The sequence below is a fragment of the Pseudopodoces humilis genome, chromosome 4 (assembly GCF_049639895.1).
Source record: "Pseudopodoces humilis isolate 2021_Gansu_Grassland_sample_001 chromosome 4, ASM4963989v1, whole genome shotgun sequence".
In the NCBI taxonomy this organism is placed as follows: Eukaryota; Metazoa; Chordata; class Aves; order Passeriformes; family Paridae; genus Pseudopodoces; species Pseudopodoces humilis.
Genome location: NC_142203.1, coordinates 75198135 through 75213676, shown reverse-complemented (window position 1 = coordinate 75213676; position 15542 = coordinate 75198135). Strand labels below are relative to the sequence as shown.

At 42.7% G+C, this 15542-nt stretch overlaps 1 protein-coding gene across 1 annotated transcript in view; it reads left to right on the top strand.

Moving 5' to 3' along the window:
• The window catches only part of LOXHD1 (lipoxygenase homology PLAT domains 1), a 132722-nt gene that overhangs the window by 51482 nt on the left and 65698 nt on the right, over positions 1–15542 (top strand). Inside the window, exons 15-24 of the mRNA XM_088054653.1 lie at positions 2054–2130; positions 3025–3221; positions 3550–3742; positions 4569–4729; positions 7427–7721; positions 8324–8478; positions 9847–9980; positions 10909–11057; positions 12392–12496; positions 13219–13347. Coding sequence (XP_087910779.1) covers positions 2054–2130; positions 3025–3221; positions 3550–3742; positions 4569–4729; positions 7427–7721; positions 8324–8478; positions 9847–9980; positions 10909–11057; positions 12392–12496; positions 13219–13347 — 1595 coding nt within the window. The remainder of the gene's footprint in view (positions 1–2053; positions 2131–3024; positions 3222–3549; positions 3743–4568; positions 4730–7426; positions 7722–8323; positions 8479–9846; positions 9981–10908; positions 11058–12391; positions 12497–13218; positions 13348–15542) is intronic.

The window sequence follows — 15542 nt, the reverse complement described above, 5'->3', positions numbered from 1 at the left end:
GTGCTGCTCATGTGATCATCACATGTTCACATGTTCTTCATCTTCATGCTGACCACCTGAGCTTTTAGTCCTGTCCAAGCCCACCTGCACAAGACCACCTGCTTTACTGAGAGAAAGGGAAGAATTTGGGTAGAGTGCATACCCAACAACCTCCTGAAGCTTAGAGGGAAGCTGGGGCTGGTGTGTCATTGTGATGATGGGACTCCTGTGCACCCCTTTTGCATGAGAACTCTGCTGCTCGTGCACCCAGGACTGGCTGGCTCTACCTCATGTTTGAATTTCTTTCCTGGTGCTGGTTTTTTTTTTGCATGGCTTCTTTATGCTTATTATTTTCCTCTGGGTGGGAGGAGAGGGGAGAAGATTGAAAATGTAATATTCCTTCAGATGGATGAAGTGGAGAAGCAACATCCTGGGACTTCCAAAATATCTGGTCCAACTGGTGATGACTTTGAGCTGTGCTAGCTTTTTACCAGCGAGGTGGCTTAGGTTTGATCCAGCTGCCAGCAGTTCTTTGTTCATGTCCCAAAATCCTGGTTCTAAGGGTCATTTTCTGGTTTCCATACAAGCTGACTCACTGTCAAAGTCAAAGACAGAAACTTCCATGGGAAGTGAGCTCCCCTCCTTTTAGGCACACAGGTCAGCCAAGGACAATGTGTGTGTCACAGTGACACTGTGGGAAGCTCACAGGGCACAGATGTGCAGAACCAGGTCTGCTGTGGTCCAGTGTGGCCACCTTTAAAAAGAAACAGTTTCTGGGGATTTGTTTTCACTCCTCCTGGCTCTGGAGCCATTTAAATACTCTGCATGACCCGCCAGAGAGTGCTCATTTGTCCTTTTCCCGCCCCTGCTGCTTTAGAACAGTATTTTTAGCTGCAAAAGGCGCTGCTGCAGATAGATGTGTTCCTGGGAACAATGGGCATTCTGGAAACTGCTCCTGCTCTCACAGCACCACTGTGGGAAACCTGACCCTAAACAGATGCTTGCAGGAATATACTGAGCACTGCAGCAGTCTGGGTTTGAAGAGGAGGGCGAGAAACCTCTTCCAGGGCCCTGACTGTTACCATGCAATGGTTGCTGTAGGGCACATAATGGGGTTGAGGCTGCAAATCTTTCAACCCTGAGGCAGAAGGAGCAGCTGTGAAGGTTTCCAGGTTAGCAGTTAGTTCCCCTCTGTTTTGGGAGGGGACTTTTGGAGGGGGACTGAAGACAGAACTTTTGGTAAGGGCATATAGTAGTAGGATAAGGAGGAAATGATCTTAAGCTGAAGGAGGGCAGAGAGATTAGATATCAAGAAGAAGTTATTTACTCTAAGGGTGGTGAGGCCCTGGCACAGGTTGCTAGAGCAGCTGTGGCTGCCCCAGCCCTGGAAGTGTTCAAGGTCAAGTTGGACAGGGCTTGGAGTAACCAGGGGTAGTTGAAGGTGTCCCTACCCATGGCAGGCAGTTGTAACTGAGTGGACTTTAGGGTCCCTTCCAACACAAACCATTCGATGATTTTCCTTTCAGATATTCTTCCCTTGAGATCATGCTACAGTTTGCTTTGTGCCCAGCTCCTCTTCTTAATTAGCCTAGTTGGATCTTTAGTGGTGAGAAACATTGCAAATCCTTCCTTTTTTGCTGATGCCAGCTGCCTGCAGATACTCAGCCCTGAAAATGGGAATAACATAATTCATCCCCTCCCTTTAGTAGTAGAGGCTGCAAGCCTTTGTGGTCAACAAAGGTCAATGCTTTCAAGACACTAAAACTGCCTGTTCACAGGAATAACTTGTGGTTGTGGAGTTTGTGCTTTTCAGACAGATGGACATCACAGCAGATGCTTATCTACTGCAAGCAGAGCTCTCACAGTCCCTCTTCTTGGAAAAATGGAGATTTAAAATGTGGCTGCCGTATGGTCTGGTCAAGTCCCTGCTAAGATAGCACAGATACAGAGCCCTTAAAAAAGTATCTTTTTGACTGTAGTGTGGATATGGGCTATGTGTGAAGCCAGGGTATATTTTGAAAGGTCTAACAGGTGCTAATTATTCAAAGATAACTTACTTCTGTTTGTAAACCAGATGGCTTGACAAAAATGAGGACGATGGTCAGATTGTCCGAGAATTAGTGCCTGCTGGGGAGTCACCATTGCTAAAAAGTGAGTTTAACTTGGAAAAAAAAAGGTCTGGGTTTGAGTTGTCTATGGATGTGTTTATTTTTAAATATTTTTAAATATTTTAATATAAACACATTATTCTTTATTATATTTATTTCTTCTTCTTAATAATTCCTGTCATTTCCCAGTATATCTACTGGGCCTTTTTTGCCATTCTTATACAAGAAGCTGCAGTAGGTCATTCTGAGAGAAATGCCTCTAACTCTTAAATTCTGGTTCATGAATAGGATTAATTTGCATAAAAGAACATAATTGCAGCATTATATATGTTGAAAGAAATGTTGCTTTTTAAAGTTGTGATTTGAGAGCTGCTTTCTTGTTTATCTTTCTCTGAAGAATCTTGAATTGCCTCTGTTTCAGTAGGGTAAATTTCATCAAATAACAGCATTCTCTGAAGAAAATCACCAAAAATATTATACTTTCCTTTTCTGGAGAACCAGGGCTCCAATGCTATGATTTTCTTTAGAAAATGGTGCTTGCATAGTGCAGACTGTTTTGTTTAAAAAAAAAAAAATAAGAAGGTGGTCAAAATTATTGCCTTTAACTGTAAGTATAAAAATGGTGAAATAATCCCATTTACCTTAGTGCATTTTTATGGCTTGGGTAAGCATCTAACAGTGAGAGGGAGGCATAGAGAATATTTTATGCTGACTAATGTAGCTATTGGATCTCTTATTTTTTGGTGAAAGACTCCAAGGTGTGACAGCTTCTCCAGCAATGCCCTAAAATGCTGGAAGCACGAATGGAAGCCAAAGTCCTTTCAGTGTCCGTGTCTGGAACCTTCCTTCCCCTATAAGTTGTTTGAAGCCAATTTCCTGGCTGGGCACTGGAAATGCCACTCACATGTCTGTGTTTTGTACATCAATCTTACTCCAGATGTCAGTTATCACATCAGTGTGAAGACAGGAGATATCCCTGGTGCCAGCTCAGATTCCAAAGTTTTCATCAAACTCTACGGTGAAAAAGCAGACTCCAGCAAAGAGCCTCTCTTAGTCTCTGATAATGATCTAGGCAATTATTTTGAACGTGGTCGAGTGGATGAGTTTACTCTAGATATGATGGATATTGGAAAGGTAAGAATTAATTGCAGGTGGCTCTATAAGTCGTGCAAGTGTGTGAATCCAGGATCAAACACTCCATATTGATGATGATGAAAGAGCCTTTGACATTTACACTGGATATTAAGATACACATTTTACATAGATTTCACACCAGTAATCTATTGTGCATGCTGGCATGTGAGAAGTGTTTTAAGTAGATGGTTAAATACATATATAAATTATTTACAAAACACGGTGGAACACCACCATGCACGGGTGAGGACACTGTTTAACATTAAGCAAATTCTGTTGTGCTGGGTTTTTCCCTGCCCTCTGGGCTTTTGTTTGCTTTTTTTTGAAGATCAACCGAATCCTGATTGGGCACGATAACGTGGGTCTGCGGTCCGGCTGGTTCCTGGCCAGTGTCCAGATCACAGTTCCAGTCCAGGGAAAGCAGTACATGTTCCCCTGCAACCGATGGCTTGACAAGGATGAGGCTGATGGCAGGGTGGAGGTGGAGGTCTACCCAAGTGAGATTTTGCCTACTGAGAAATGTAAGAGAACACGTGCTGCTTTAGAGCTAGGGCTAAATATGTACTGCTCCCATTCTTCAGAGGGAGGGTCTCCAGTGTCTTAGACACTGAAACCAAAAAGTCACCACTCCTACGAGCTTATATTGGTGGGGAAAGTAAAATATTCTCCTCATGTTTTCTGAAAGAGTTGGAAAAACATTACAGAGATTTTCATCTCCATTTCCTGAGACCATATGAAAAATTTACATCCTGGGAAGCAGAACACAGCACAAGACAATGTGCTTCTTCACTGCAATATCAGTGGGTTCTTCTTTTTTCTACATTTATCTACGCCAGTCCTTTCTTCTCTTTATGCACCAGCACATGTCCCATCCTGTCTTTATTACCCTGTTTCCTGGAAAGGAGAAGCTGTTTGATAAATAAGTGCCAAATCCCTACTGGCCACTTGACTTTTATCAGTAGATCCATTTTCTTTTAAGGCTACAGTTTAAACCTGTTGTTGGATCCTGAGAAGGAATGCTGTGTTTTTCCCTTGCTCTCTGTAATTCCCTCCCTTGTGCTGTACTAAGGAGATCATTCAACCACTCTATAGTTAGTACTGAAACAAAATTCCCTTTTAAGGCTCTGTTTTGCACCCCTCTGACACTGGCTAACACTTGTAAAAGGAAAACTATTAGGTTAGTCCTCAGTGAAGGGTTCTGTTATCTCACATTTAGCTTGGATAAGAGCAAATGGTCGTCTACATGGTCATTTGTTAAGACAAGGTAATTTAATTTCGAACCTGAGCCCCCGGGAATGTTGTTATCTGAGTTTCTCTGCTGATATAATTGCTTTATTTTTGGACTAGTGATAAACTATGAGGTGTCTGTAGTTACTGGAGACGTGCGAGCTGCAGGCACCAACGCCAAAGTCTTCATGCAGATTTATGGTGAGACTGGCAAAACAGAATTGATCATCTTAGAAAACAGATCCAACAACTTTGAAAGGGGAGCCACAGATATCTTCAAGGTATGATGAAGGCAGTCACTGCCACTTCTAAGAGGGGAAAGAAATGATCAGCCAAAGTTGAGACATCAATAGAGTAACTAGCCCAAACATACAAAAAAAAAAAAAAAAAGTCTGGCAGTATCTACTGCCCTCTATCCATAGTTTTGGTAGGCTTTTTATTTCTTTATGGGGTTTTGTGTTTTGTGGAGGGACTTACATCTTCTGAGAGGCTAGTAGCAAAGGTGTAATTGAAATTTATGATCTAATAGCAGTATATGTTTATATTTACTTTCTAAAGAATCTCAAAAGGCTTTCAACGTTGGCCCTGACCACAATTCTCATTGTGTAGCTGGGGGAAAAAGATAGCACATTTGTATGAGAATATAAGGAATCCCAGGTTTGCCTGTGGTCACACACACCATTAACTGTGGGTGCAGATGTCAGTCCTGCAGAGGTTTGCAGCTATAATTCCTGTGAATGTGTGAATGCCCCATGGATTTTATAGTGCCTGAAACACCTTTCCAGCAGGCACTGCACAGCCCTGGTGCTCCATGTGCACAGTCAGCCCTCCAGGTATCAGGATGGTCAGAATTCAGGTTTATACTACAGAGCCCACACCTCTGTCTGAGCAGCCCAGCAGCAAAGGGAGTGCTTGGAGGGTGAGAAACCTCCAACTTCACTCAAGGGAGTGAGACAGGACTTGGATAATCCAGCAAGATGTCCTGGTCTGATGAGGCTGCACAATAAGTGTGGATGACAACATGGTCAGGTGTCCTCTCCCTTTGGGAGCAAAGCTCTTTTCTGCTTTGTTAGCTTGGGTCTTCTGCCCAGAGAATCCATGTTTTAGGGGACAGGATGGTCTTAGCACCTGCCCTGATGTGAGAGCACAGCAAAGACAGGGTGCTCTGCCAGGACACATCAGAACCACATCCTTCTGTACTGAAGGAGACCAACACCTGGACATCTGGACCTGGAGAGTCCAGGTGGAAGCAGGATTTAAGGCGCATCTGTCATATGTGCTCACAGCACAAGACTTGGCACAGCAGTGCCTAAGTCTTCTCATGAATTTGCAGTCCCACAGAGGCTGGATCCATCTCAGCACAGTTAAGCTTGGAGCTAATTGCTGAAGTTCCCCTGAGTCATCAAGAACTGGGATATCCTTCCTGCTGTCTGTGGCCAAATGGAGGTGCCTTTATCCACAGCTTTACTAGTTTTGTACTGTGTTTTTTTGAGATCAGTTCACCTCCTCCTGCCTCATTTTCTTGCTTTACTGAATGGAGTTACTGATGTTTATCTATTTTTAATGAGTTTTTTGGGATTTGAAATGACTAGTACCTTATAAATGTTTGCTTTTTAAAAACTCTATAATTTTAAGATTACATTTCTCTGATTTTAAAGGAAATAAGCATTCTAAAATTTATGAGTAAGAGCTATTAGCCAATATCAGATTTATAATAAAGCCATATGTACAGTGTTCTGTTTACATAGCTTTGCTTATATCATCTCTCTGTTATTTATTGCCAGATTTGAAAGTTATGCCCATTTCTGTGAGTTTTTTATAAGCACACAAGTCAGAAGCTCCAGAGCATTAATACACAGATTGTCTATCTCTTTCACTATATGAATGTTTCCAAAAAGACATGGGCAAAAGTAAGATTCTCTGAACTACATGATAATAGGAAATGCCATCAGTCATGGACAAGGCATGCAGGATGATTACAGTAAATCTAAGGGTAAAGCCGTGTAAGGAAAGATACATTCTTTATGTCAGGACAGCAGGATCAATTTTAGTTTTCTGATAAGCATCTTGTGTGCAATTGATTTTGTTTTAATCTACAAAACACTTCTAGACTAAAACCTTACATGCCATGTGCCAGATTTCAGCCTGGAGCAAATGTTTGTAAGTTTTATAACATAAACACTGCATAACAGCATAAGCAATCATCAGAAACAAGTCATGGGTTGTTGAAGGATTATGTGGAGTAAAATCTTCTATCCAACTTCATTAGGTAGTAATCCGGACAGATAATCTAAACCAAGAGGGTTTTGTGTCTGCTGTGCTGACTAGAGGGATGTAAATCTTCTTACTGATCAGCCTTCTGCCACTGAAGCACTGTAACCACTAATGATTGTATCCTCTCTGCTCACCAGCAAAGTGAGAAAATACTTCTCTAATTTTCCAGATGAGAAGGAAGGAGAAGGAGCACTCCAAGCCCACAGTCTGTGTCAGAGATTGGGTTATATGAGTTAACTGCCTTTTCACTACACCATTATTGCTTCTTGCTGGGTTCATATCCTGTGCTGAGTATGAAAGGCATCTTATTATTAATTTTCAAAATGCCTCATGCACTGAGAAGCTGTAAAAACCTGGTGTGGTATTATCATATATTCATCTTCAGTGACAACACAGAGACAATACAGGTAAGGAGAGCGAGGAGGAAGTCAGGAGCCAAATAAATATGGATTTAGCTCCTCTCCTCACCATGGCTGCTCTGAATGTCTTCAGCTAAATCCATTCAGATGAGATTTAGTAATGGAAAGTATGAAATAGTTAAGCAGGAAGGAAAAAATAAATGTAAAGTTGCGTTAAGAAATTGTTCTTATCCTTTCTTAGATAGTTTGTGTAATAGAGGCCATGCTTCTAATTTTTAAGAAAGTGCTTTATGAAATTAAGATTGTCTTCTGTCCCACTGGGTGCTGATTTTCCCTTGGTGGCAGAGAGAGGCTGCAGATGTTGGCAAGATTTATAAGATTCGGATAGGCCACGATGGGACGGGCATTGGGGATGGCTGGTTCCTGGAAAGCGTCACTCTGAAGCGCCTGGCCACAAAAACAAAGGAGTCTGATAAAAAGAAGAAGAAAAAGAAATCTGATGAGGAGGTAGAGGAGGAGACCAAGGAGGAAGAAGGAATGGATGTCTATACATTTGTGGCACATCGCTGGCTGGCTAAGGATGAAGGGGACAAGGAGCTCGTGGTGGAGCTGGTGCCTGACGGAGAATCTGACCTGGAGGGTAAATACCAGAGGGAATGTGAGTGTGTGTGGGTGTGTGCATCCAGCCTCTGCATGAAGGATGGCAACCACACTGTGCTGCTTGGCAGGACCACTTATCCCCCAAAACCACCCCGTTACCCCAGGCATGCACTGTATCTGTGGTGGATCAACCTAGGGAGGAAGAGGATGGTGGGTAAACTAAGGCAGAGCATAGGGGAGACAGCCTGAAATTGGAATATCCTCCAGGATTTCTACAGGATTCATCAAAGGTCATCTGGGGCACTTGGATGAAGAGTCCCAGAGGATGCCACTGTGGCTGAGAGTTTAGCAAGATGTAACTGTTGTTATGGCTGAGGAGAGGGGCTGGAGGAGCGCAGAGATGCTCATGTTTTGAGATATATGCCAACAAACTCCAGGAAAACCCTTTCTGTGCTGGCATTTTGGGGATAAATGAGTAAATCTGGCTGGAAATATGGAAAATTGTGTAAATTTGGGGGGAAATATGGCCCAGAAATGACCATATTTCATCAAATCTGTGGCTCACTCCGGTGAGCCATGGATTCAATGAAATATGGCCATTTCTGGGGTCCTTCTGACCTGCCTTTGCAATTCTACTTGCAGAAAATACGTATGAAGTCCGCATTCTCACTGGGATTGTGTGGGGGGCTGGGACAGATGCTAATGTCTTCTTGAGCATCTATGGCATGGAAAGAGGAGACACGGGTGAGCGCCAGCTGAAAAGGTCAAATAACCTCAACAAGTTTGAGAAAGGACAGGTAATGCATGAACTCCACTCACTCAAGCGAGAAGGAGGCTGGCAGGCTTCTCTTGTTTGACATGCTGGCCATTCAATACAGTTTCTTCTCACTTCTTTCAAATGTGTTTTATTTCTGAAATGTATAAATGCCTCAAAACATTTTCCAGGGGAGATTAATTTGAATAATAAGCTGAACACCAATTCCATGTTGGAGCTACTTTCTTTGTCTGCTTCCTGTAAGCGTTCTGGTAATAATGCTTCCTTTCAGGGATACTTAAAACTTACAAACTTTAAATTAGTATTGGAGAGTATTTTTGGGGCAGTTCAAGCATGTAGATATTTAGATGCAAATGCTATTCTAAGTGTTCTACACAGCCAGCCAGGGAATAAAAGCAATATTACACAGTGTGCTGTAATTACATTATAATCCAATCCAATTAAAGACCATCTCTTGTATTTTGAGTATTTGCTATTAAAATTTTATGAACTATTAACAAACTACTGTTATAGCCAGGAGTTTTTAAAGGAATAATTCTGAAGAACAAAAAATTATAGAAACAAAAAGCAGCTGTGGAAAACTTGCAACCACAAAAAAAAAAAAAAAAAAAAAAAAGAGCCCTAAGGTTGTTAAATAAGCTGTTAGCTGTGATTTATGAGCTTGGCACTGGTGAAACTGCAACCTGCACATGGTTCTTCATTCAGTGGGAAGTGCTCCAAGCTGCAAATGTAATGCTCCTTCCTCTTGGGAGTACAAGCCCTAAGTCTACCAACATATTAATCATATTAAAATGTTTAAACTGTTATGATAACAAGGACCATCCTGTCACACTAACAAAGTTAATAAATGATCCTCTTGGTTGTGGTAAATGACAAAAGGAAGAAATTCCGAAATATTTGAAATAAAGCATATGGGCTGTATTTTGGGGCTGTCCCATGCAGAGGCAGGAGTTGGACTCCATGATCCTTGTGGATCCCTTCCAACTCTGGATATTCTAAGATTCTACACAGAGGTGTGGCAGGAGAATTTCCATGGAGCCAACAAGTTTTTTGACCAGCTCCAGATTCAATCTGTGGGAAAATACTAAGCCTGAAAGGAATGATATTTAGCAGAGAGGAGTTAAACTCATAGAAAGCTGAAACTGGTAAAGAGAGGAGTGAAGGGGTGAGCAGCTCCAAGGCTATTACTGCCTTGTAGGAGCCAAACATGAGTGTTAATGGGAGACCTCAGAGCTCTGTAGTTATTTTTGTACACCCACACAAAGAGTACAGAGAGAACTTACAAATAGCTACTTTTTAATGGCAAAAAAAAGAATGCCCTTGGCCATTTACTGCCTTTTTTTCCTTCTTTCTTGGAAACACAGCCATTTGCCTCTTGCCTCCTGTGCAGGTAGACGTGTTCACCATCAAAGCCATTGACCTGGGCGAGCTGAAGAAGCTGCGGATCCGCCACGATAACTCTGGTGCAAGCCCCAGCTGGTTCCTGGAGAGGGTTGAGATTATTGACCTCAAAGAGAGCACCACGTGAGGAGCCTGTTGCGCCCTTTTCATGTGTTCAGGAAAGGGACCGCGTTCTCAGGGGCCTGCAGAGCCGTGGGGAGGCAGAGGAGGTGCAGAAAGGCATCGTTGCAGCTCCCCTCCAACTCATAGGGAAGGATCCAAAGGCATCCTTTGGGAGCCTTGTGGTCACTGTGCCATGACACAGAGCGTGGGGCCATTCTGGGGTACCTGTGGGAGGGTTTTGCTGCCCCAGCAGCTCTGTAATTTGGGAGCCAGCAGTGTTTGGAAGGGAACCTCAGCTTTTTTCTGTTTCTCCTGGGATGGGCTCATCTCTCCCTCCTGGACCAGAGGCTGCACTCAAGCATTTCCCTTCTAGGCCCCACTTTGGAAGTCTCTGAGCTCATGCTTTGTTTGCCTTTTGTACTTAATGCAGAGGTCTGGGCCAAAAGCAAATTCTGATCTAAGCAAACTCTTATGATCTCCACAGACAGCTGGAAGAGCAAAGAACGGGCTGTTCAAAACCTGAAATATAGGTTTGCCTTTGAGGTGGAACTTGCTGGAAATCACAAGTTTAAAAATTGCACAATGCTCTGATGGGTGAGACCATCCTTAAGGACAAGAAGGGTCCAGTCTTGATAAACATAAAATGCTTGGGAGACTGGAGGTTCCTTCCAGTTACTGAGCTCTTTCTGGGAGTGAAATTAAAATGAATCAACCATGTGGGGCTGGCAGCCCAGAAACAGCACTTAGTAGTATGTGCTCCCTAACCTATTTATGGATTTAGTTCCCAGAACACCAGATCTCAAGGATGAAAACAGATGTACTGCTCAGCTTTGAGTAATCTTGTTGTGTTACTTTTTTTTTCTTCAAGTAGCCTCTGATCTGTGTTTGTTTATGTTATTAAAGCCTGTGAAGTCCTGTGTCAGTGCCAGGTGCTGCTGTCATTTTGTAGGTATTACTTTCCATGTCAGAGGTGGCTGGCAGTCGAGGAGGACGACGGTCAGATTGCCAGGGAGCTGGTCCCAGTGGATGAAGCATTTGTAAAGAAAGATCCAGAAAATGATGGCCAGTCTCCTGCAACTTTGGGCCTGGAACAAAAAGGTGGAATATATATGTTGGCCTTGTATTTCTTCCAGTGTGGGGTTGGAAAGGAACCAGGTTATTAGTGCTGTTGAGGGCATTAGCAGTCAGAAGTAGAAGTTACTCACTGGGCTGAGAGTAATTTTGCCCCAAAATGAAATTTTCAGGTGTGAATGAAGTGCCAAGTGTGTGTCAGACTCTGAGGAGTGGACCCTCCTAATTTTTAGTTGATTTAATCATCTTGCAAGATTGGACCCAAAGTGACAAAGCTATGAAGATGGGTAATAAGTTCAGTCATCATTTTTGAACTGAAATGCATATTGGTTGCTAATATCTAAGGAATAAATCTCATTAATTTCACATCATGGACTGTAACGATTAAATCTTCCAACATGAAACTGAGCAGAGAGAAAACACACCCAGAGAAATTGGTGGGACCTAAATTTATCTCACTTTCCATCTTGCTGCTTGTGTCTGTTGTCCTCCAAAATAATTTTGCCTCACTTTTAAATAAAATTGCATGGTAACCACAGAGCAGTGACACACTCCTGGGTCTGATCTTGTAAGGTGCTGAGTGCCCAGCACTTTTACTGGTTTGGTTTCATAACCAGTGAAAGGTTTTAAACTCTCTCCTATTTCCCCTTCAGATGCTTTTGAATACATGAATAATTTCTGAGAGCTGTGTAGCCAAAAAAAACTCCACAAAGTGTTTGTCCCTTTGGTTCAGAAGGATGTGCTGGTTGACCAACATCTTGGAAATACATGAGCATCTAGGGAGGAAATATTCCATTTTGGAAATCCTGAGGTTATAGCAGCTGAGTGAAGACCATAGCAGACTTTTCCATTAGATTTTCTATGAGTTTACTGCACTCTCTAGGTGATGGTGCAATAGAAACATCCCTACTTATGCTGTTCTGAAAGGTGTGTTTCTGAATATGAACTGTATATGTCAGTGTACACATTTTCTGATATGTGCTATACGCACACGAATTATTTGATACCAATGAAATAAAGGGGGGTGGGGTATGTGGATTTTTAAAATTAAATATTACAGTCAGAGGCAGCTTTGAGGAGGGTTATAGGTTCCTAGGAAGCAAATGGGAAGGCTTGAGTACATTTCTTATCTGTAGATATGCAGGCAATGTGCTGAGTGACTGGAGCAGTAGAAGATTCTGGGACCAGATAACCCAGCTCACCTCAAGGGCTATCAGAGCATAGGACAGGAATTAGAGACTACAGCATGGCTGTGAGCAGTTAAAACAATACTCAGACAAAGCACACATTTATGCAAGGAAAAGTAGAGTTAACTCCTGGTCAGACTTTGCACTCTTAAATGAGGATATTTTATCTGGCAGCTAAATCAACGACATACACAGTGAAAGTGAAAACGGGGGACAAGAAGAATGCTGGGACAGATGCCAATGTTTTCATCATACTCTATGGAAGTAAAGATGATACGGGTATGGCTTCAAATGATGGGAAAGGGTAGCAACTCCCCGTTTGATACCTGAAAAGACAGGTCATGGTTTCTTTTCATTTCCTCAATATCCATTTCTCACTCCTTTTAGCACAACTTGGTGTTCTCGCAGTCGGTGCACACATCGTGGTAACTTGGAGCACAGCACCAGCTGCTGTAAATCACTGCCAAACTTTGCGATGCTGATTTGCACCAGCTGCTGATCTAAAGGTTTTAATTTCAATTATAGAAACAGCACAGTTGACTGGGACTACATTATTGAGTAGTGAATGCACTGGATGATTTGCTTTCCTCAGCAATGAATCAGCATGCTCCTGAAACCCAACCCTCCTCTGCTTCTTTGAGTGGCCCAGAAGTATTTAATCAGCTGATGAGCAAATCCTCTTGGAAGCAGCTGAGCTGTGTGTGCAGTGGCTGGGATGCCTGTGAGAGTGACAGGGAACTGATGGGTAGCAGCAATTTCTTTAGCTGCGAGCACAGCACGACAGCATCGTCCCTGTTGCACTGCCAGAGGATCATTCAAGGGAAGAATTGTATATATTTTGGGTGTTGAAACAGACTTGGGCTCAGAGGGAGGGACAAAGCTCAGATCTTGGGATGAAAAGCCAATTTTTGCATTTTAGCCACTTCCCTCGTTCCACTGTTGACATTCCCAGAGGATTTGTTTCACATGCTGAACAATGTCCTTTTGCATCGCCACAACAGGCATAGTCAGCCTAAAGGCCTCAAAGATTAACAAGAACAAATTTGAGCGTGGGAAGGTAGATGAGTTTACAGTGGAGTCCGTGGACATTGGAGACCTGAAAAAAATCAAGATAGGCCATGACAATAAAGGTAAGATAATCTGCTTTGTAATGCAGTGTTTCTAGTGCACTGGGCACATTGCTGTATAAAATAACCTGCCTCCAAGACTCCAAACGTAATTTACCTTTTGGTGACAGATCCTTGCTGTCACTTTGGCTGTTGTTGCTATTGTCTTTGCTGCTGATTCCATTCCCATGTCACTTTAGGAGCTCAGTGGTGCCAACTTGCAGGTAGCTTTGCATCCTCTCCCACTGCAACTTTTTTACAGTTCTGAAGCCACATCTTTGGAGAGAGTCTTTCACAGATATCACCAAACCCCCTATTTATTTTTATTGCATGGGACCCATAGAATTGTCTCACTTTTTTATTGTTTGGTGGCATTTTGATCATCAAGTCTTGGCTGCTTTTTAGACAGAATTTTGTGTATCTGCTACAAACAAGGGAGGCAGTGGAGCTATGGATGGATCTCTTCCCCTGTGGGTCATTGAGGGACAGGTTTATTGATAACTGCTCCGTATTATTACAGAGGCCAATTGATAAAAGTGATGCAGTAATTAGCATTTACACATGCACATCTTTAGCCTGACACTTACAGAAATGTCAAGGATTTTACCTCAGTCCTGGGCAATTGCATCCAATGATCTTTACGCCATATATATTCTACATTCCCTTTGGCAAATGACAGAAAGATTTATATCTCGGAGGTCTGGCATGCAGTGATTCATTTGCTGTTGTCTGCAAAGGCTTTGTGGGTTATTCATTGTTATCTCTCCACCACAGGTAATTCAACTGGCTGGTTTCTGGAATGGGTGGAGATTGATGCCCCATCCCTGGGACAGTGCCTCAAGTTCCCTTGTGGCCGCTGGCTGGATAAATTGGAGGATGATGGAGCCGTTGAGAGAATTATCTTCCCTGCAGAACTGCAGACAGTAGAGTACATCCCATGTGAGCAGAATGCCATTTCCCCAGGATACACCCATCATTACAGGAGATAAAATCTCACCATCTCATGCAGTTTTATAGGTTTCGCCTCTCCCTTGAACTGGTTTTGGAAAAGTTATAAGTAGATCACATGCCAGCTATTCATATTACTACAAGAAGGTTCCTCTGGGTGCTCTAGATTAACATTTCATGTGTTTGCCAAATCAGACAATCATTAGAAGTCATGTGGATGTGGACGATTGTATTTTTCCTCCTATTTCCCCATCCCCTCCAAGTCCTCTGCTCATTCTAAGCTGCCTTCCTTGTCTCCAGTTTCCCTTTGATCTTGCTCAATTCTAATATTGCCATTTCTGTTGCCAAAGCAGACTCTCTGGTCCTGCTTCCAAGTCTTAGTTCTTCCAGTCCCTTTGGCATCACACAGCCGTCTCATGATGAAAGACCCACTTCTAGAGTTTCTTTAGTGTGGTGCTTTTCTGGAAGTGTTGTACCAGTCTGCCTCATTTAGTGTTCTCCAATTTTTCCTTACTCTTCACTCCCCTCCAAAGTAATATTTGGGGTAAACATTACCCCAGCTCAGCTCCTTCTGAGTACAAGCTCAAGTCTGCTATGGCAACTCTTCAGTTCTGGAAACTTATTTTCCTGTTTGCAGAATACTGCAGGATCAGACAACATGGTTTTCTTGAAGTAAATGAAATATTTTGCTTACTTTGTAGCTCTCTCCCTTCTCATGCTCTTAAGCATCTTTGACAGGGTGCAGGGTACAGCCCTGGGACGGTATTTGACTTGTCCCTCTCTGATCTGCTTCATTTCAAGTGGTTGATTAATTTTTCCCACCATTAGGGTACTGTCAGAACCGCCTTTTCCTCACATTGGGTTGGATGTCACAATGATGAGAGATGAGGTCTGACACCTGGGAGTTGATTTCCTGACAAGTTCTTCCTTGGTCATTCATAAGAACAGCTGAAAAATTTCACACTGAGGCTGTCTCCCCTCTCATCCCCAGTGTATGCACTGAAGGTATCAAAAGCCTTACCGCCTGCAGTTCTTTATTTAGATATCAAAATTTAGATCTGCCCAAACTCTCTTTCTCTGCCTCAGTTTCCTTTTTCACAAGTAGTTGTGGTAATAACCACAGGGAAGGCCATCAGCTGTTTTGCCTCCTTTTATTTGAAATTATTATTTATTTGAATTATGAAGACAGTATTTTATGTTGAAGGTCCCTCCCATGTCCAGATCCCCATACCCTCCAGTCCGTCAGCTGAAATAATTTCTTCTCTGAGGAT